Here is a 22244-nt window from a genome sequence, read left to right on the forward strand (position 1 = left end):
CCTACCCATGACCTGGAGACGGTGGGTGTTCCACCAAATTCACATCCTGTCACGTCCTTCGATAAGGTCCACGGACCACCTGCTGTATGACAAGTTCATGTGGCATGGCCTCCACCACGATGTAACTCTATAGGCTAAGACTTGCTTATAGTTTCCACGAGATTATTTTATTAATTCTGCTTCCCACCCTTTGACTCCTCTTTTTGTTTTTTTTTCCCCATCCTCCCTTTCACCATGCTTTCATTTCATTTCCCCAGCTTTGACCTGAAAAACAATATTTAATCTCTCTCCCCTGAGGCTGCCTGACCTACTGAGTACATGTGTATAAAGCAACTTTTGACCTAGTATCTCCTGTGTTTTGCTTTTAAACCAGTGTGCTATGTATGTCTTGGGAATCTGTACTCTGTTAGAGAGTACCTGAACACATAGTCAGACACTGCTCTCCCATTCACTGTCTACTTTCTCTTCTACCTTCTGTTACATCTTCTTTTCGACCTGTGGTTCCTACTGTTTATCTTTTTACTTGCCCTCAGGCATTGCTCCACTCACCCTTTGCTAAGTAGCACAGTAAAAAACCCTATGATAATGAAGTTGGAGATCTGGAGATGTTGCCTGGTGAATAATAGGGTGGAGGAGTCCTTGGAGTGATGCAGTCAGCAAGACCTCACTTGAAGTTGACAATATTGATAAATCTTTTGATAGGTTGTTAGAAAAAATAGGGTGTAATGGGTGTGAGATAGGGAAGAATCAGATTGTTGTGGAGTAGGTTTACAAGGTCAGCACAACATTGTGGGCCATAGGGCCTATACTGTGCTATAAATGTTCTTTGATCTAATATTAATTTCTACTAAACTTTTTGTGCTATCATAACTTTCAGAACTCAATCTGCCACATAGAGAAACCATTCAAGAATGAGATAGCCAATATCTCCTAAAATCCATCCATCAATGCAAGTGAAAAATTTTAGGATCCTGTGACTACCTCAGTTTGGTAGTCAAGGGGTAATGTAGTTTTGCAGGATATCTAGCAATGATCATGAGCAATTTGCCCTCAAGGTTAACAATGACCTAAAGCATAAGGAAGTGGATACACATTTAATTCATGAGCTGCTCAGCATTCTGAAGTGGAACCTGAAACATATATAATTATAGTTTATCACTGGTTGAACTTTGGCAAATCTATGGCCCCCCAAAACCATCTCCTCCAGGGACCCTATCCATGCCTGTTCTAGTTTCAAATCTTCCAGCAAAATTATTTGAAGGATGGTTTTGCATGCTACAGAAAAAAATAATTTAATTTACTCAACCATGCTAAAAATGAGAAATGTCATCAATAAATACATTTCCAGCTCCAAAGAGTATCACCCATGTAAGCATGGTTCAAGTTGGTGATTGCTTGACTGAGCTATGACCAACCCAAAATGTTTTTCACTCCAGGAAAAATTGAATTTCAACATATTATGCTGCACTAAGTAATGCTATTTGATAATATTTCAAGGCCATTAACTTCTCACCTCAAATAAAAGTACACTCAAAAGTCCCATTTCACACAAAGTTCTTTCATCCAATTTGATTTTATCTCTAGTCACCTGCATTTTAGGCAGTATAAATGGCATTGCAACCCAATCCAGTTTTTGGCATGAGAAACATAACTAAATATAGTCACTCATAAAATTTACCCTACCAGCATATTAGAAAATATCCCAGAGTATGTGTCTACAAAAGTTCAATGTTAAATTTTCATGAGTGAATCTTGGCTTTTTTTTATTTTGAAACTTCAATCAAATTCTGCTCCTGATGATGGTACCTATACCTTTGGAACTTATGCATGAGTCAACTGAAGCTTTGTTTATGGAAGAACTCTTATCTGATGTTCAATGTTTATCAGTCCAGCAAATAAAATCTTACCTATGCACTTCATACAGTAGTTCCAATAAAATGCTATAGAAGTCAAACTTGTGATCATCAGTACTTAGGTTCCTAAAAAGAAATGGAGTATCATTAAAATAATTTAAATAGTAGTTTCACAAAGGTAAATAAAAATCATCCAACTTAATAAGAAGTATGTGGCAAAGCCGTGATGTTAATTGACTAATAACTCAAATAGGGAACTGGACTAAGAATAAATTAATTCCTACCCAGAGCTCAGGCCTTAAACACTGGTTACCCTTTACTTCCTATGGATGCTGCATGGCCTGTAGAGTTTCTCCAGCACATTTGAGTTCTGCTCCTCCCACCGAGGCAGTTTTATAAAGTGAATTTAATCTTAAAAATACGGTACAGTTCCCAACAATTAAAGCATCCGTAGTTAAAATAGTACAATTTGCCATGTGATGTAAGGTAATATCGACACTTCAATCCAGCAGCAGCTGTTATCCAAAAACCTACTCACAGATTACCTGTTTAGATTCTGCCAGGAAAAACTTGGATTCAGATCTCAAAAGAATTGGAGTCCAAAAATGGATCTTTGAGCTAAATTTTAAAGGTGAGGTGAGAGTGATTGCCAGAGACCATTAAAATGCATGGGTAAAACTGAGCCAACAGGGAATGCAAAGGAATGCTGTTGGAAATCTATCATCTCAATCCCTGGGCATCATTGCAGGAGGTACTCCAGCCACCTTACTTCATTATAAGGTCTGAATTAACCACGTTCACTAACAACTGTATAATTCAATTCGATTCACATCTCCTGAATAAAATGAAGCTGCCCATGCCTGCATGCAGCAAGATATAAACAACATTTAGATTTGGATTGGCAAGTAGTATTTGTACCCTCTTCCATTGCCGCTAAATATGAAAATATATTGAAACAATAATTCAGTTCCACTTCACAGATACAGCTTAAGAAGCTGTGTAGTTTTAGCATCTTGTTACAGGGTTTATTATATTTTACATTATATATTAATATGTCTTTATAAGAGATAGATTGTGGGGGTTAGTGTAGGTCACTTCACAAAGAGACAGTAGCCATTTTCAGGTGGCCACACTACCCGACTTTAAAGCAGCCTATTGTACTCCTATGCGGCAGTTGGGTGGCCGCCTGAAAGTGGAGAATCCAGCCAGGAGGTTTACCTACCCAACCCTTCTCCTGTAGGTATAATATCCTCCTCCAAGAAACCCCCATTGCACCTGAAAGCAGCTCAGGCAAAGCTGCTAGCAGCGGGCAGGCTGTTGACAGTCAGCTGGAGACCCGCTGACAGCCTTGCTGCCGAAACCTACCCTCCCCACTGCCTGACGTCCCCCAGCGTGGGACTAAGGGGCTGGTGTGGCAGACGGGGGAGTACGGGGCTGGGGCGGCTGGCGAGGGAGTACGGGGCTTATGCACGCACACAAAATCCTGCTAAATTTAAAAGGTGAGAGCTTTTGATAAGTCAGGATTCTTGGGGACAGCTACCCCAGCCCCATACTCCGCTGCTGGCCACCCCAGCCCTGCAGTCCCATGCTGGGGGCCTGTCAGGCAGCGGTGAGGGGGCTGTTAGGCAACGGGGAGACGAGCTGTCAGACTCCTGCCCCTGTTCGGAGCCGGTGTTTGCTCTGTGGCCCCTCTCCCCACTTCAGACCTTTCAGATGGCAGAACACCTCCGTCAGTGCTGCCACCTGAACGTCTCTTCACAGGCACTTGTGCCTGCTCCAGAGCTGCATTCTCCAGGCGATTCCACCTGAAAGCGGCTAGTAACACTTTACAGAAGACATCTCATTTAAAATGCAAGAGCTTTGCTGAAAGACAGACTTCATGACTTTACAGAAACTTTGAAGAATGCCTATAGAGACTTCACAAGTAGGAGTTAATTGGACTGATGTTGTGGACTATTTTTAAAGCAACAGATGGCCAGGCTCAGGAAACTGATTTCAGTGCTAGCAATCTGTCTGGTTGCAGTTTGCTGTTCTAAGAGGGGTCATGTGGTTTTGCAAGCAGAGTAAGAGAAAAGACCAAATAGGTTTTCTCTTTTAGAGAAAGAAAAATAACTGAGTTCTACAGTGGCAAGCTTGTTGAAAACACCATTTTGAAGACAGGTTGTGAGTTCTGAGTTCATTCTGTTGAAAACCCTTGTAGTCCTTACAAGAGGAAGTGGCTGGCTGGTGTGTTTCTCCTGATATAAAGGAAACAAGAGGAACTCTGTGGTGACCTGGAAGAAGAGGTTATCATTTGGAAAACCCATGATGGGGTAAGTTTCTTCGGCAAGACACTGAAGTGGCTGATCGGAGGGAATCAGTTTGTGTGTGTCCAACAAGCAACAAATCTCTCTCTGAAACCAACAAGAACCTTCCTGAGTGGTAACCATTTACCTTCAAGCACAAAAGCCTGGTAAAAATTCATAAATGTTAAATTCTGTGCACAGTATAAAAATTGCCCGATACCGGTGAACTTGGAGGAGGAGAAGTGAGATTGGACTGTGAATCAAAGAACTTTCCTGAATATATACACATTACATACATGTGCGCTTAGAATCAGAAGGGGGTTAAGTTATGTTAAGTTGATAGAAATAAGTTAAAGTTTGTTTTTATGTTTAAAGAAAATTAAAAGCAACTTTTGTTTGTAACCATTTGCCTTGGTGAATTTCCATTCCTGCTGTGTTTTGGGGTCCCTCTGGACTCAAAACAATCTTCTGACTTAATTTGCTTCTCAAATCACCTTGTAGTTGTAACAAGGACTACGTACAGCTTCCCAAGATGCTGTACAAAGAAATGAAGCATTAACCCATACTGAAAATGGGTAAAAAAATTTTTAAAGTTGAACATTCCCATGTTACATCCATGGAATTATCATCTCCTACGGAGCCAATGTCACAGCTGTTTTCATTGTCATTCTTTTCCTGAGTTAAGAGCACCCTCATCTGGTCAAACATGACCAAATCAAACATCTTAAAATAATAAATGTAAATAAAATTGTTTTGTGGCATTTTTATATGCAAACTATGTCTTCTGTTGAAGACAGTAAGAATCAAGTTATCTGAATTCCAGTCAATTTTCATACACGACCACTGCAGTATCTTTTGTCACATCACTCCACCCATTTAGTTAAAATGTTGAAGTCTAATTTGATCATGAACTTCAGAAGGAAACAATACACAAGTTGTCTTATTAAATTTGTATCATCTCCTTAACAACCCCATCAAACTATTGCCATTTTCCCACATTCTCCATAACCTTGTAGTTTTTGCTTTCATGTGTGTAGCCAGTCCTTTATAAGTGCCACTGCTGAACTTTACTCTGCTCTTTGAGTCAGTGTAATCCAAGTCACAACTATATGTTACTAAAAATAAAATCTGCTCCCATTGTCACTGGGAGGGGGAGCAGGTTAGATCATCCAGGATTTTGAGAAAAATCAACAAAATCACCACCACCTTCTCTGCTTCCGGTAAAGTGGCTCATCTGGTAGCATCAAAATCAATTTTTTCTAAATCAAAATGGCCAGAATTGTAAATAATTCTTTAGCTCGATCAGTCTTCATGAAACTTCAGGGAGACACAGGATGTGCTAGAATTTGAAACAAATTGAATCAGTTCAGATGAAGGGGTCTCAACCAAAACATCAAATGACTTTTTATTTCCCATCAGATTCCTCAGAGTTTGCTTACTGATGAAAGTTTGGCACATTTGATTTGCTTTTGTCCTCTATTTAAAAAAAACAAGGTTTTCACACAATATTTTACTAACTTTAATAAACTGCTCGGCTTTATTAAACCAGGAGATCAATTAAAGTTTATTAAGAAATCCAGAAGGCAGGTTGGGAACAACACCAAATAATGCAGCCTGGTGAATATTCAGCACGGGATAAGTTCTGTGTTAAACCACAAGAACAACATGCAAGAGACACAAGGAATCTGATGAAAGCTCTGAAGTCCTCTGCTACATCTAGTTGTGAACAGGTGTAAAACAATCAAACAAATAATGGGAGGAAGAGGCTCTCAGAATATACCTGTTGTCCAACATGATAGGTTATAACACATCAGTGTTAAAGTAAGGCATTAATTAGCATTTGCAACTCTGCTCAGCCAGAACTGGATGATCCACTTCAGCTTCCTTCTGATATCCCCACCATCACAAAGTCCAATAAATGCCTGAGAGCAATGAATGCAGGAACACCCATGGGACTCGAAACATTCCACCTGCATTATTTTAGAATTATGGTCCAGGACTAGCGGTTTCTCAAGCCAATCGGCTTCAGTCAAATTACAGAATATGCAGCAAACTGACAATATGGAAAGTCATCGAGATGCTTTGTTTACCAAAACAAGAACAAATCCAATCTCACAAAATAATGATCATCAGTCTACTCTAATCACATTCAAAGCAATGCACAGCATAATCCAGTACTATATAGAAACACTTACTCACCATGAACAGCTTGCCAATACCCAGTTCAGATTTTGCCAGGTAGATTAAGCTCCTTATCACAACCTTGGTCCAAAATATATTCCAAACAGATGAATTCCAGTAAATGTTCATCATCAAGACAACACTTCATGAATCAATACACCAAGAGTGAAAGTAAAATCAGACTGCTTCCATGGAAAAATGCTCCAAAAATTGGAGTTATTCACTGCACAAAGAATTAAAATTATGGCTCTTGGTGGTCATTTTTCCCAGCCCCAGGATATCACTGCAGAAGTTACTCAGGATAGTGTCCTCATTGTTCAATTGTCTTTAGTTGTTTCATCCAGACTTTCCATCCAAAATAAGGTGAGAGGTAAGGTTTTCCACTGATGATTGAGCAATGCCCAATTTTATTCACAACCCTAAAACAAATGAAGTAGTCTACTTCTGCATGCCACAAGATCTGGATAATAGGCATGGGAAATAATACTGACTCCCTCATGCACTCCCTACCAATCACCTCCCCTCACCCATGGCACCTTCCCCTATAGCCGCAGGAGGTGCCACACGTGCCCACACCTCCTCCCTCACCACAATCCAAGGCCTCAAGCAGGCCTTTCAAGTGAAGCAACACTTCACTTGAGTATCCTCAGGATTAATTTACTGTATCCTTTGTCGCCTTCTCTGCATTGGAGTGACTGTGCGCAGCTTGGGAGATCACTTCGCAAAGCATATTCACTCTGTCCACACCAGTGATAGGGACCTCCCAGTGGCAAATCATGCCAGTTGTGTGTCCCACTCCCATATTTGAGTGACTGTCCATGGGCTCATACTATCCCACCAAGTAAATTGGAAGAACACCTGATTTTCCATCTGGGCACTCTCCAGCCGGATGGCATTAACACTGACTTTTCCAGTTTCTGCTAACCTGCTCCCCCTCCCAGTCTTATTTCCCTCAGCTCTTCACCCGCATACCTGTCTATTCGCCAAGCTGTCTCTCCTTCCCCTGCTTGCTGATGTGGCCTCCCTCCCTTCTCCATTTATAACCTCCTGCCTTTGCTACCGTTCTCCTTCCTATATGCCTTCCCCCCTTACCTTTTGTTTGGATGCTTGCCAACATTTTTCCATACCTTAATGAAGGGTTCGTCCAAAGCATTGGTTATGTATTTTTATCCTTGCTATATAAAAGACACTGTTTGACCTGTTGAGTTTCTCCAGCATTATGTTTTTACTTCATTCACAGTATTTGCAGACTTTTGTGTTTGACTCCTTAGGAAATCATATTTGCAGCACAAAACTGCCAAAGGCCATCTCCAACACAGATTGTACTCCAGAAACAATTGACAATAAATGGCAATAGCATCACCAAGTCACCCAGCATCAACACATTGGTGGTAAAACTTAAAAGTTTGAAGACCCACTGGCCAACCACTTCAATTCCACGTCATGTACTATCCCACCAAGACCACCCATAAAATAGGAGGAGCAACATTTTTCTGTCTGGTCACTCTCCAACCAGATGGCATTAACATTGACTTTCACGGTTTCTGCTAGCCTACTCTAGGTTCTCCTTCCCTTCCATTTCCCTTCTTTAATCCAGCTCTCCAACCCCTTCAATCTCCATTCACAGAGCCATCCCTCCTCCTCCTCACTGATGTGGCCTCCCTTGCTGCTGTTATGCCATTGGTACTGTATCTCTGTATATGGTTGGCCAGCCTCCTCCCTGTAACTCCTCCCCCTGGAATTCCCCAATAAGGGCTATTATGCCCAAGTCCTTCCCTCAGGACAAATCCTGGAATCGAGCCAGTAACTGGAGCATATGTCTAGTCTTATGGTAATAAAAGCTTGTTGTCTAGTAACCATATAACAGTTTACAGCGTGGAAACAGGCCATATCAGCCCTTTGAGACTGCTCCAGTTCACTTGAACAACTCCATTAGTTTGTCCTTCCCACTCTCTGCCCATAACCCTCCAACTCCCTCATATCCATGTACCTTCTCTTAAATGACAGAAAGAACCCTGCCGCAACTATCTCCTCTGGAAGATCATTCCATTCTGCCATCACTATCCTCTAACATTTCTCCTAAAGTTTTGCCCCCTTACCTTTATCTTATGCCCTCTGTTCCAACTTCCCCTGCCCTCAGGGGAAAGAGTCTGCTCACGTATAGTCTATCTATTCCTTTCATAATTTTAAATACCTCTATCAAATCCCCTCTCAACTGTCTACGTTCCAATGAATAAAGTCCCAGTCTCTTTAATCTTTCTCTGTACACTAGATGTTGTAAGCCAGGCAACATTTTTGTAAATCTTCTCTGCACTCTCTCCACCTTATCTACATCCTTCTTATAATTTGGAGACCAGAACTGAACACAATACTCCAAACCTGGCCTCACCAATGTCTTAAACAGTCCTATACACTATGCTATGATTTATGAAGGCCAGCATACCATCTGCCTTCTTAACCACCCTGTCTACATGGTAATCCACCTTCAAGGAACCCTGTACCATAACTCCAAGATCACTCTGTTCCTCTGCATTGCTCAATGCCCTCCCCTTAACTGCATATGTTATAATTTGGTTATTTTTTCCAAAATGCAGTACCTCGCACTTGTCTACATTAAATTCCATCTGCCATCTTTCAGCCCACTTTTCCAAACAAACCAAATCCTTCTGTAATCTAAGAAACCCTTCCTCACTTTCCACCATTCCCCCTATTTTCATATAATCTGCATATTTGCTTACCCAGTTAACCACCCCCTCATCCAAACCATTAATATAAATGATAAACAACAGGGGACCCAGCACCGATCCCTGAGGCACACCATTCATCACAGGCTTCGATCCTTACAGATAGCTGTCCACCATGACTTTCTGCTGTCTATCTTCCAGCCACCTCTGTACCGATCTTACCATCTCTCTATTAATCCCTAGTGGCTGAACCTTCCTTACTAACTTTACATGCGGAACCTTATCAACAGCTTATCCAGTCTTTTGCCGTTATTAATAGTGTATCAATTTTATTTCTATAACTTTTTTTAAAAACTGCAATGGACAAGTTGCAGAGGCCAGAAAAGCTAGATCTTGATCAGCAATTGCCTGAAGCCCCAGACTGATTTGAGCTCTGGCTACTTGGCTTTAATGACTTTCTGCACGCCTTCGCTCAAGTCATGGGTTCTGACAACAACAAGCTGCGCCTGCTATGATCGCGGGTCGGCCACTGGGCCTATGCAACCATCAGGGGCTGCATAATGTACAAGGAAGTTATGAACAAGCTCCAAAGCCACTAGAGGCCCAGGACAAATGTGGTCTAGGCAGACATCTCCTGGTCACTCGCAAGCAACAATCTGGTGAGCCCTTTGAGGAATACTTTCAGGTCCTGTGCAAATTCGGACAAGCCTGTGGCTGCAGGGATGTTACTGCTGAGATCTATACAGATGAACTCATTCAGGATGCCTGCGTAGCAGGCATCTAATCAGACTATATCCACCAGTGACAGTTGGAACTGGACGAACTGACCTTGCAAAAGGTCTTTGAGGTGACCAAAATGTTGGATGTAGTCCTCTGGAACAATGTGACTGCCTCTTGGAGAATGCAGGTGCCACTATCTTGGGACACAGAGTCCCAGGCCACTTCTGCCGTTGCCACAGAGCGCCCAAAGTGCTATTTCTGCAGCCAACAGAAACATCCTCAGAAGCACTGCCCAGCCAAAGAAGCATTGTGCTCAGGGTGTGGGAAAAGGGGACACTCAAAATTTGTAAGTCCAGACCTTCCCCTCTCCCTAGCAGCACTACATGCAGGCAGTGGGAGCAGGCGCCATCTTGGTCAGTGTCATTTCCACCCCAAACAACAGCACAGCATGCGGGAAAAGAAGGGCACCATCTTGGCCAGTATCACTTATGGCACCACTTCTGCCCCCCTGCTAATGGAGGCCACATCTCACCAGCCTGAGACACAGGTACCATCTTACCAATCTGATAACAATTGGGTACTGGCATCGACTATTTGATGATGGAGGTCAAGGTAAATGGTGATCTCACTGTATATATTCAACAGCAGGAGCACAGAGCGTTTTGTGCATCCTGACACTGTGCAGGACTACTCTCTCATGCGAGTTGCAGATTTCTATGACCTCCAGGTCCCAGTCGGCAGAGATTTGTGGCGACTGCATGGCAATGCTGACCATACGCAGCACAACCAATGAAAATTTTAAACTGTTAGTAATGCCACAGCTCTGTGTGCCCATGATAGTGGGGTTGGACTTCCAGTACCACCTCAAGAGCATCACTAAGGAGTTCAACAGGCCCCATTCCCCTCATGGTCCACAACAACCCCACACTGCAGGTGGCCAAGCAGCATACTACGAATCACCCACTGCATCCCACTTGTGGGCTGTCCATCTTCCAGATACACTCCCACCTGTTTTCCAATCTCACACCCATCTGTAAACCGTTCATTATCAAGAGCAGGTGATACAGGATGGTGGTGCAATGGCCTCTGGCCAAGGAGGTCATTGAACCAAGCACTATCCCCTGAAGAGCCCAGGCCTTAGTGGTCAAAAATGGAGAGAACATCACATGGTGATCGATTACAGCCAAACCATCAACCTTTTCACATTGCTGGATGCATACCCCCTCCTCCTCATTGCCTACAGGGTGAACCAGATCGCCCAACACCGGGTTTTCTCCTCCATGGATTTAAAAATAGCCATATCACCAGCTCCCCATCCACCCAGAGGACCACCAGTACAGCGCATTCAAGGCGATGGCCGCTCCTACCACTTTCTACAGATTTCCTTTGGAGTCACCAATAGTGTCTCCATCTTTCAGAGCGAAATGGACGGGATGGTGGACCAGCATGGGCTCAGGCCATGTCACAATGTCACCATCATGGCCATAACCTGCAGGACCATAACAAAAACTTAGAAAAATTCTTCCAAACGGTCAAGGCACTCAAATTCACTGATAATAAAAACAAAGGTGTGTTTCACACATCATGTCTGGCCATCCTCAGTTGAGTGGTGAAACATGGTGTCATCGATCCTGACCCCGACAGCATGCACCTCCTGATGGAGCTCACACTCCCTCACAGCCAAAAGGCCCTGAAGAGGTGCCTGAGCTTCTTCTCATATTACGCCTAGTGGGTCCCTGAACCCTGATGAAAGCCACCTCCTTCCTTCTGTTGGCGGAAGCATAGGTGCCTTTCACCCACATCAAATGAGACATTGCCAAGGCCACAATGCATGCCATGAACAAATCTACCCCTTTCCAGATGGAGAGCGATGACTCCGACTTTGCCTTAGCCGTCACCCTTAACCAAGCAGGCAGACATGTGGCATTTTTCTCCTGCACCCTCCATGGCCCTGAAATCCGGCACTCCTCTATCAAGAAGGTGGCCCAGGCAATCGTTGAGGCAGTGCAACACTGGAGGAACTATCTGGCCAGCAAACAATTTACCCTGCTGACTGACCAATGTGGGGTAAAATCAAAAATGTTAAGATTCTGAGGTGAAGAATAGGAATCTCCATCTATAACTATGACATCTTGTACCTGCCTGGGAAGCTCAACAAGCCTTCAGATGCCTTGTCCCCAGGATGTGCGCCACTTAGCAGTCTAACCAACTCCGTCACCCTGGGGTTACCAGGCTTTTTCAAAGCCAGAAATCTTCCCTTTTCCATTGACGATGTCAGGATGCTGACCAGAAACTGCTGGGTCTGTGCTGAGTGCAAGCCATGCTTCTACAAACCCAACAAGTCACATCTGATCAAGGCCAACTCCCCCCCCACTACTTTTTGAATGCCTGAGCATGGATTTCAAGGGGCCCCTGCCCTCCTCCAACTGAAACCTGTACTTCCTCAACGTCGTTGATGAGTACTCCCAATTTCCCTTTGCCATCTCCTGCCCAGACTTGACCACAAACACAGTCATAAAGGTACTGCACAGCATCTTTACTGTATAGGAAATAAATTGATCATTCTTCAATAACGCTAGGCCTAAATACCGAAAGTCCCTACTCGATAAGATTGTGAGAGTATCTTCACCAAAGAGAACTGTAACAGTTCTCCGAGAAGGGAGCTCACCACTTTCTTCTCAATGGCATTGAGGGGTAAGCAATAAATCTTGGTTTTGCAGCAATGCCCAGCTCTCAAAAGAATTTTTTAAAATTAGATCAGTGGTTCTCAACCTTTTTCTTTCCACTCACATACCGCTTTTAAGTATTCCCTATGCCATAGGTGCTCTGTGATTAGTAAGAGATTGCTTAAGGTTGTATGTGGGTGGAAAAAAAAAGTTTGAAAATCACTGTTTTAATCCTACCTAATTGATTTGTTATGTGCAGTTTCATCACTCCAAAGGAAATGGGCCAATGACAATTTTTCTCAAGCAAAATATTTCAGTATCAATTAGAGCGGTGATTTTTAACCTTCCCTTCCCACTCATGTGTCACCCAATTTATACCCATTAACCTACACACTGGTACATTTTTGAAGGGTGGGAGGAAGCCAGAGACCCCAGAGAAAACACATGCAGACATAGAGAGGACATACAAATTGCTTATAGACAATGCAGAATTCAAATCTAGGTGTGTGTGCATGTGACCCCTATTGTGACTTGCTCCGCATGTTAATGAAGACTGTTCATGCTGCTGACTCATGACTACACTGCCAGATTCATTCCCAACAGAATCGTCAAATTTTGTCAAAGGTCGTTGACCTCATCAGCAACAATGATGAGTCACATTACAGAGAGAAGGTTGAAAAGTTTGTAAAATGGTGTGAGAACAACAGCCTGAGTGCTAATATGGTCAAAACATAGGTGATGATTTTGGATTTCAGGAGGATGAAGGTCGAACATTCTCCACTACATATCAATGGTTCTGTTGTGGAAAGAGTAGAGAGCACAAAGCTCCTTTGCGTGCATATAAAGGACAACCTATCCTGGACTCACAACATCTCCTCATTTGTCAGGAAGGTGCAACAGCATCTAATCTTCCTAAGGAGGCCAAGGAGGGCAAGGCTACTGGTGCCTATCTTAACAAACTATAACAGAACCACAATTGAGTATGTCCTGCCTGGCTACATCATTGTGCATCATTTTAGTAGCAGCAAAGCATCAGACTAGAAATCTGTACAGAGGATTATTAATGCAGCTGTTATGATCACTGGGGTCTCCCTTTCCTCTATAGCCAACATTTACTGGGAGCGCTGTCTAAATAGGGCTTAAGGAATTATAGAAGACTCTTTCCATCTAGTGCAGTTTCTTAAACCCACTACCATCAAAAAGGTACAGGAGCATCAAAATCAGGATTGCCATGCTGGGGAATAGCTTTGTGCCACAGGCTGTGAAACTGATGAACAGTATTCTATAACCGTGACATCCATCCCAAATATTTATATATTTATTTTGATAATTTATGTGATCCTTGTGCACTGTTTATTGTGATAAGGTTGAGATAAGGTACACATAAAAAAGAAAAATTCTTGGCATTAATAAGGCAGCTTATCTATCGAAACCCCAATTTTTAAAAAAATAAATAAAGACATTTGTCTGGGTAACTATCAGCCATCTCTCAAATTGAGTAATGAAACATTTTAAAAGGTCCCCTTTAAAAAATAAACATAATAATTTGAGTTTGGGTGAGCACATTGAAATTGGATCTTTCACAGACCTGCTCCACATGTGTTTCAACAGCAGATGCACCAAATAGAAATGGGAGCCTAGTTGACAACAGTACGCATGGGTGGCAAATTATTTTCTAAGACACAAACTATTATCTTCTAATCAAGATGACTACTTCCTTCAATTTGTAATGTTCAAAAGACACACACAAAAGGATGTTTAAACCATTGAACCCTAGAGCACTACAGCACAGAAATGGCCCTTTTACACTATTCCAAACTTTTTTTAAACACTGACCTGCACCTCCATCTGCCTCCCATCCATGTACCTGTCCAAATTCTTATTAAATGTTAAAATTTATCCTGCATTCACCACCTCAGCTGGCAGCTTGTTCCACGTTCCCATCAATCTGTGTCAAGAAGTTTCCTCTTTCATCAACTTTCCTGGTAACTTCCTCAAAAAACTCTACAAGATTGATTAAACACAACCTAACATGCACAAAGCCATGTAACTACCCCTAATCAATTTCTGTCTATCCAAATAATTTATATATCCGACTTCTTAGAACACCTTCCAATAAATTAACCTACTACTGACATCAGGTTCACTGGCCTATAATTTCCAGGTTTTCTTTTGGAGCCTTTTTTTTTAAACAAAAGAACAATGTGAACTACTCTCCAATCCTCCGGCAGCAAACCCATGGCTACAGACAGTTTCATTATTTCTGCCAGAGCCCCTGCAATTTCTACACTAGCCTCCCTCAAGGTCCAAAGGAATATCTTTTCAGGCCCTGGGGATGTATCCATCCTTATTTGCTTTAAGACAGCAACTACTTGTTTTCCTTACTTCCCACAACTCTATGTCCATTTCCTGAGTGAATATTGATGAAAAAAAAAACAACCATTTCAGATCTCCTCCATCTCTTTTGGCTTCATACAAAGCCGACCACTCTGATTTTCAAGGGGACCAATTTTGTCCATTACTATCCTTTTTGCTCTTAATATACCTATAGAAACTCTTAGGATTTTCCCTCACATTGTATGGCAGAGCAACCTCATTTCTTTTTTTAAGCTTTCCTGATTTCCTTCTGAGGTATTTCTGGCATTTTTTATATGCCTCAAATACCTCATTTGCTCGACGTTGCCTATATCTGCTATGCATCTGTCTCTTCTTCTGAACCAGATCTCTAATATCGCTTGAAAACCAAAGTTCCCTCTGCCTGCAAACCTTGCCTTTAATGCTGACAGGAACACACAAATTCTGTACTCTTAAAATTTCACCTTTGAAGGTCCTCCACTTACCTCACACATCCTTGCCTGAAAACAACTCATCCCAATCCACACATTCTAGATACTTTCTCATTTCCTTAAAATTAGCCTTTCTCCAATTTAAAATCTCAACCCAAGGCCCAGACCTATCCTTCTCCATAACTAACTTGAAACTAATGGTATTATGATCACTGGACCCAAAATATTCTGTCATCTGTCCTGTCTCGTTCCCTAAAAGGAGATCCAGATTTATATTCTCCCAGGATGGTACCTTCATATATTGATTTAGAAAATATTCCTGAACACATTTTACAAAACTCTAAGCCATCCAGCCCTTTTACAGTATGGGAGTCCCAGTCAATATGTGGAAAATTAAAATCCCCTACTATCACAATCTTACATTTCCTGATGCTGTCTGCTATCTCTCTAAAAACTTGCTTCTCCAATTCTCATTGACTATTGGGCAGTCTTTAATACAAACGCATAAGTGTCATACCTTTTCCTCAGCTCCACCCATATAGCCTCAGTTGACAAGCCCTCAGTTCTGTCCTGCCTGAGCACAGCTGTGATATTTTCCCTGACAAACAATACCACCCTTCCCATTTTCATCCCCCCGGTTCTATCATGTCTAAAGCAATGGAAGCCAGAACATTGAGCTGCCAGTCCTGCCCCTTCTGCAAACAATTTTCACTAATGGACACAATGTCATAATTCCATATGCCAATCCACGCTTTTAGTTCATCTGCCTTTCCTACAATAATCCTTGCATTCAAATAGACATACTTCAGAAAATTCCACCACATACACCCCTTTGACTTCTAATGCTGCATGCAATTTTCACATCATATTTTCCCTCCTCCCACTCATCTATCTAGTCTGGCACTCTGGATCCTATCGGCCTTCAAATCTAATTTAAACCTAATGGAGCAGCACTAGCAAACCTTACTGCAAGAATATTAGTCCCCCTCCAGTTGAGATGCAAACCATCAGAACAGGCCTCATCTTCCTTGGAAGAGAACCCAATGATCCAGAAACCTGAAGACCTCCCTCCTGCACCATGTCTTTATCCACATTAATCTGCATTAACCTCCTATTTCTAACCTCACCAGCATGTGGCACAGGTAGTAATCCTGAGATCACAACCCTGGAGGCCCTGTCATTCAACCCAGCACCTAACTCCCTGAACTATCCTTACCTTTCCTACCCATGTCATTGGTCCCCATATGGACTTTGACTTCTGGCTAATCAGCCTCCCGCCTGAGAATGCTGTGAATTTGGGGGTGTTTCTAGTGAGCCGGGAAAAGCACGGTGATGCGAGGTAATGTGAGGAGAAGCGCGGTGATGCGCGGTGACACCTCGAATTTGGCCACACTGGAAACACATCCGGTTGTGGCCGATGTGCGGCGATTCGAGGTGCTCTGGCGTCCTACTTTTGAGGTGGTCGATGCAGGGTGATGCGAGGGACGACCTCGCAGTGGAAACACCGTGGATGACTCAGCGGAAGTCACGATTTTTCACCCGCGGTTTTCAATTGCTCATCGGACTTCCTGGTCACCTCGCATCGCCCTGCATCACCCCGCATTCCTTGCATCGCCCCGCATCACCACGTATTCATCGCTCAGTCGAAACAGTTCAGGTAGTCCAAAAATGCACGGTGATTCGAGGTGATGTGGGGTGATGCGAGGTGTCCTTACTATAAACACAGCTTTTGATCTGAGATATCTTGGACCCTGGCACCAGGGAGGCAACATATGATCCGGGATACTCAATCTCTTCCACAGGACCTTTATCTGTCCCCCTAACTATGGAATCCCCTATTATTACAGTTCGCCTCTTCTCCTCCCTCCCTTTCTTAGCCAAAGGACCAAACTCTGTGCCAGAGACCTGATCACAGTGGCTTGTCTCTGATAGGTTATGCCCCAACAGTATCCAAAATGGTATATGATGTTTATTTTTGTTTTATCCAACTTGAGCAATCAGAAATCCAATTTCTATCTAATTATTAAGTAAATATCCTAAATTTGATTTAAATGATAAACATATTCTGCAATATAGGAAAGCTTATTTGGATAGTCAAGAAAAAAAAGCAATAAATTGAACATTTGTACCTGCTGCATTTTTTTTTCATCAACTCATACAATTTGTGATCATAGAAAAAACGGTTTACTTTAGTAACAAGGTTCCGAAATTCTAGGGCTTCCATCATCTGAAAAATATAGTTGATTATCAGATATCCCATCCATTTCTAATTATATAATTAAATTGCAGGACCTTATCATTAAATATTTCTTCATGTACATTTGATCACAATGTTGATTCAAACAAAATGGTACATCTTTAAAAGTAAGATGCCACTCATTTATGAAAGAGATGAAACAAAACAATTATTTCTCCTCTGTGTCAATTACTTTTTGAACATTCTTTTCAAATTATAGTAGAGCTGAATCTGTATATTTGAAAGCAGAAGTAGATGGACACAAGCGAAGCTAGTAGACGGACACCAGCGAAGCTAGTAGACGGACACCAGCGAAGCTAGTAGACGGACACCAGCGAAGCTAGTAGACGGACACCAGCGAAGCTAGTAGATGGACACCAGCGAAGCTAGTAGACGGACACCAGCGAAGCTAGTAGACGGACACCAGCGAAGCTAGTAGACGGACACCAGCAAAGCTAGTAGATGGACACCAGCGAAGCTAGTAGACGGACACCAGCGAAGCTAGTAGACGGACACCAGCGAAGCTAGTAGACGGACACCAGTGAAGCCACTAGATGGACACCAGTGAACCTAGTAGATGGACACCAGTGAAGCTAGGTGATGGACACCAGTGAATCAGTGAAGCTAGTAGATGGACATCAGTGAATCAGTGAAGCTAGGTGATGGACACCAGTGAATCAGTGAAGCTAGGTGATGAAGTTTTACTGCATATCAATTGAAAATTGGACTTGAGGTTTCAATCAGTTCATCCAGTATCCTATTAAATGATGGGGCAGATTAGTGGTTTACCTCTGTTTCTAAATGTATATGTTTATAAATATGTATGTTTGTATAAAGTTCATGCATCATTAGGGTAATTTTCTGAACTGTCCGAAATTAGGGCATGAATCCCTTCAGGAACCATTGCTGAATTTATGCTTTAACTTTTTTCATAACACCGCTAGATAGAAAACACAATAAACCAATATAACTTATACAGAGATAGAGAGCATCCATGAAGATAGAAATGATGCAAGTTCTGTTTATTTCATCAAAACTATATAAACTGTTAAAGAATGTTTATTGAAATACATAAGCATAGAAAGGGAAGGACAGTAGATGAAAAGAACTAGGAGAAGACAGAAAGGGATGTTGGTAAAGGAACAAAAGATGAATCTAAAGGTACATAAAATAGTAACAGACAAACCAATACCCAAATTAAAAAAGGGAGTTGTGGTTATGACCTGAAAGCAGTTGAACTCATAGTTAACTGCACATCTCGAAACTTGTGCTATTAAGCTGATCCTGAACCATTACATACTACAGGCTCTACTGTGGAACATACACTGTCATAGGATAGTAGAGGTGGGGGCAAGTGCAAGAATCCTGAAATGCATACCATAATCACCAGTCTGATTATTTCTATAAATTACTATAAACCCCAGGTTAAATCCGAACAATTATCTTGAAATTCAAAGTGCCTAATTGAAAGATTGCTGAGTATTATATCAGCCAGCAGAAGTGAGATCAGAACAAGAGTAGAATGCAACTTTAAAATCACAAAGAGTTAGTGGGTCAGAGTCATACTATTTTCAATGCTCCTACTTGGGAAAACCAGATGCAATCTTTGATAAAGTCTATATATTCTTGCTGGCTTCTGTGATTTTTATCTTTATTTTATATATTATATTTTAGTATGCCTAAAGATTGTCATAGCCAAAGGGTGGTAGTGGGGACAAGCTCCCACTGCTACACAAATGCTTTTCTTGGCATGCGACTCAATCAGCCTCTGACAACCAAGTCCAAATCCTGGCCTTCACATGTGGCCTAGTTCTTATGCCCAGTGGAGCTGTTCTCACTGACAGGAGAAGGGGCAAAGGCAGGCCACTGGTGCCTTGAAACCAGTTGCTCCAAGCAGATGGGGCTCGTTAACCATGGGTGGTAACTTATCTAGGAGAAGGAAAACTCCAATTTCAAACCTCCACTGCCTTGTGGCTATGCCTGGTCACAGGAAAGGCTTTGGAAATAAACTCTGAGGAAAAATCCAGAGTTGGTGCCCTGAAGGCAGCCTAATACCGGAAGAGTTAATAATTTAGACTAATACAGTATGGAAACAGGTTCCCTGGTCCACTAAGCTGAACCAACCATCCATCTCTGATTTGTACTAACCCAATATTGTGCACTTTATTCTCCATTCGTTCTATCAACCTCCGCTGCGCACGCTCCTCCCCGCCACCCGATTCTACTACCTAACTACACATTAGGGGAATTTACACTTTCCAACTAATCTACCAACATGTCTTTGGATGTGGGAGGAAACAAAAGCACTCAGAGAAAACCACACTGTTGTAGGGAGAATGTGCAAATTCCACACAAAAAGCACCCAAGATCAGGATCAAACTCAGGTCACTTGTCCTTGGAGTCAGCAGCTCTACAAGCTGCAAAACTATGCTGCTCCATCTATGTCTTTTAAGCCAATCCGTCCTAATGTTTTTATAAGTTTGAATTATGAAACTTCAGCGTTAACTTGTACAACAAAAGCATGAATTGTACAATGTCATTTAGGTAATAAAAAAAATTGAGTTTAACAAATTAAGAATCTATGATTAGCCTGGACACTAATTTTTTTTCCAAAAGGTTATTGTTTTTAGTTTTTATGTATTTTAGCATATGCTTGATGACAGAACATTTTTGCTATACCAAAGCAAGGTATGCAAATGAGGCATGGCGCATGTCATCATTCTTCAATGTAAATAGAAAGAGTTGATCTCTCCAGATTATATTACAGACTTCATCTAAAGTACAAAAGTCAACAATTATTCATCAGTTTACATTAATGTACCTGGATTTTGCATGGAAAGTCTATTCTATACATTAAAATCAACTCAAATTATATCATTCAGGCCATTGATTTAACATTCTACATTTTGAAAAATGAACTTTTTTTTTCAAATTTACATTAAGCAGATTTGTCTTAACATTTAATGTTATTTGTTTTATGCATATTATTTTTCAAGAATTTGATTGGATTTACTAAGGCCCATGACAAATACAAGCAGTGTTACTCTTCCTTCATGCTCTATCGTGGTTTTAGCACTATTGAAAAGTATTTAAAAGCCTGCAATAAAACTACATTTCAATGTATAACATAAAATGGAAATGCTTAATTAGCTTTACTCAAACTGGCATCTGCTGGAATATAATACAAAATGGAATTTCAGCCGATGACCAGGTTACTCGAGCCCCTTTTACACTGCCCTTGAAAGACAGTAATTAACTACCTTTTAGCTAGAATGGGGGGGTCTCATTTTCATCCCAGTACTTACCCTCCAGGGTAGATAGTATTAGAGCCAATGTAAAAGGATTACCCACCTTCCCAGGTCACCAACACTGTTATGCTGTAGATCCCGCCTCCTTTTGTACTGGGATGCCTGGTCCCTATGAAAAAGGTCACACTGAACCGGCTTTTCCTGGCTCAGTGTGAAAGCTCCGATCCGACCCGAATTGGCTTTAAACACAGATTGTTGACATGCCATTTTATTGGGATCTTATATAAAAGGGGTAAGTGACATACCATTTTAGTGGAATCTTGTGTAAAAGGGGTAAATGATTCCATTCATGAGAAATGTTTGTAATTTATCTGACTTATTTCCATATAAGTCAGAAATGTGTTTTCTACAGTCACCAATGTCTTATTACTTTACCAACCAGTGGGTCATGGCCACTGGTGGGCCACAGCGTGTTTCCATATTTAATCTTTAAAAATATTAAATAAATACTTTAAATTAGACAAAGATGTATTTCTTACAGAACTGCTTTTGATTTGAAAGTATTTCTCAGTCATTGCCACCAGTGGGCCATGGCATGTTAGGCCGGACCAAAAGGTAGGCCTTTGACCAAAAAAAGGTTGAGAACCACATTTGCTATAATTCTATCATTTCACTGAATAATCACTCTAACAATATGCAGAATTAAACTAATAAAATATATACTGCATCCAGACATTAATGAATACCATGAAAAACTTTATTATTATCATTACTGGCTTTAAAAAGTTTTAAAATTGCATGGAAGAATTTGCATAAAATCAGATTTCCTAATCAGGAACTGGACAATCTGAGGAACTCCTGCAATTAATTATTTGGCAGATAGAAGATTCAAGATTCCATTAACTATTATGTGAACAGCAATAACTTGATTGATATAGCAACTTCAATTTAGTGAGGTGCCTAAAAAAGCTTCATAAAATGTTAATGAAAATTTCAAGCAGTAATTTATTTTTCATTCCTTAGAAACTGTAGTTAATGATCTGGAATAGTAAGTATGGGTTTGTGTATGGGGAAATCCTGTCTCACTAATTTAATGGAGTTTTTTGATGAGGCAAGTAAGAAGATGGATAAACGAAGGGTGGTAGTTGTTGTCTATGAACTTTAGAAAGGCATTTGACAAGTCGTTATATGGTTATATGGTTTGTATGTTACCTACATTAAAAGATTTGCCTCAATTTATCTCCAAGAACATATTTATAATGTCACAACATGAACTGATCCATTCTAATCAGCCACACTTGCCCCATCAGTGTTTTCCAGATGATAACCTCTTTCTTTCAGGTCACCACAGAGTTCCTTTTGTTTTTCTTATTTCAAGTGAAACATTAGGCTGACAGTCCTCTCCTCTTGTATGGACCACAAGGGCTTTGACCAGGCTGAACGAAGAACTCACAACCCGTCTTCCAAATGGGGTTTTCCACAAGCTTGCCAGCTTGTCCTGTTCCAGTCCCAGCTGCTGCTGCTGACTGTAACACTGCAGAACTGAATTTGCTCTCTCTCTCTCTCTCTCTCTCTCTCTCCTGAT

At 41.5% G+C, this 22244-nt stretch overlaps 1 protein-coding gene across 1 annotated transcript in view; it reads right to left on the reverse strand.

Annotated features, from left to right (window-relative positions):
• LOC138758058 (uncharacterized) overlaps nt 1-22244 on the reverse strand; it is a 196186-nt gene that overhangs the window by 111969 nt on the left and 61973 nt on the right. The window contains exons 4-5 of the mRNA XM_069926427.1: nt 17305-17402; nt 1908-1979 (exon numbers count right to left, since the gene is read on the reverse strand). Coding sequence (XP_069782528.1) covers nt 1908-1979; nt 17305-17402 — 170 coding nt within the window. The remainder of the gene's footprint in view (nt 1-1907; nt 1980-17304; nt 17403-22244) is intronic.

The sequence above is a fragment of the Narcine bancroftii genome, chromosome 3, assembly GCF_036971445.1.
Source record: "Narcine bancroftii isolate sNarBan1 chromosome 3, sNarBan1.hap1, whole genome shotgun sequence".
Lineage (NCBI taxonomy): Eukaryota > Metazoa > Chordata > Chondrichthyes > Torpediniformes > Narcinidae > Narcine > Narcine bancroftii.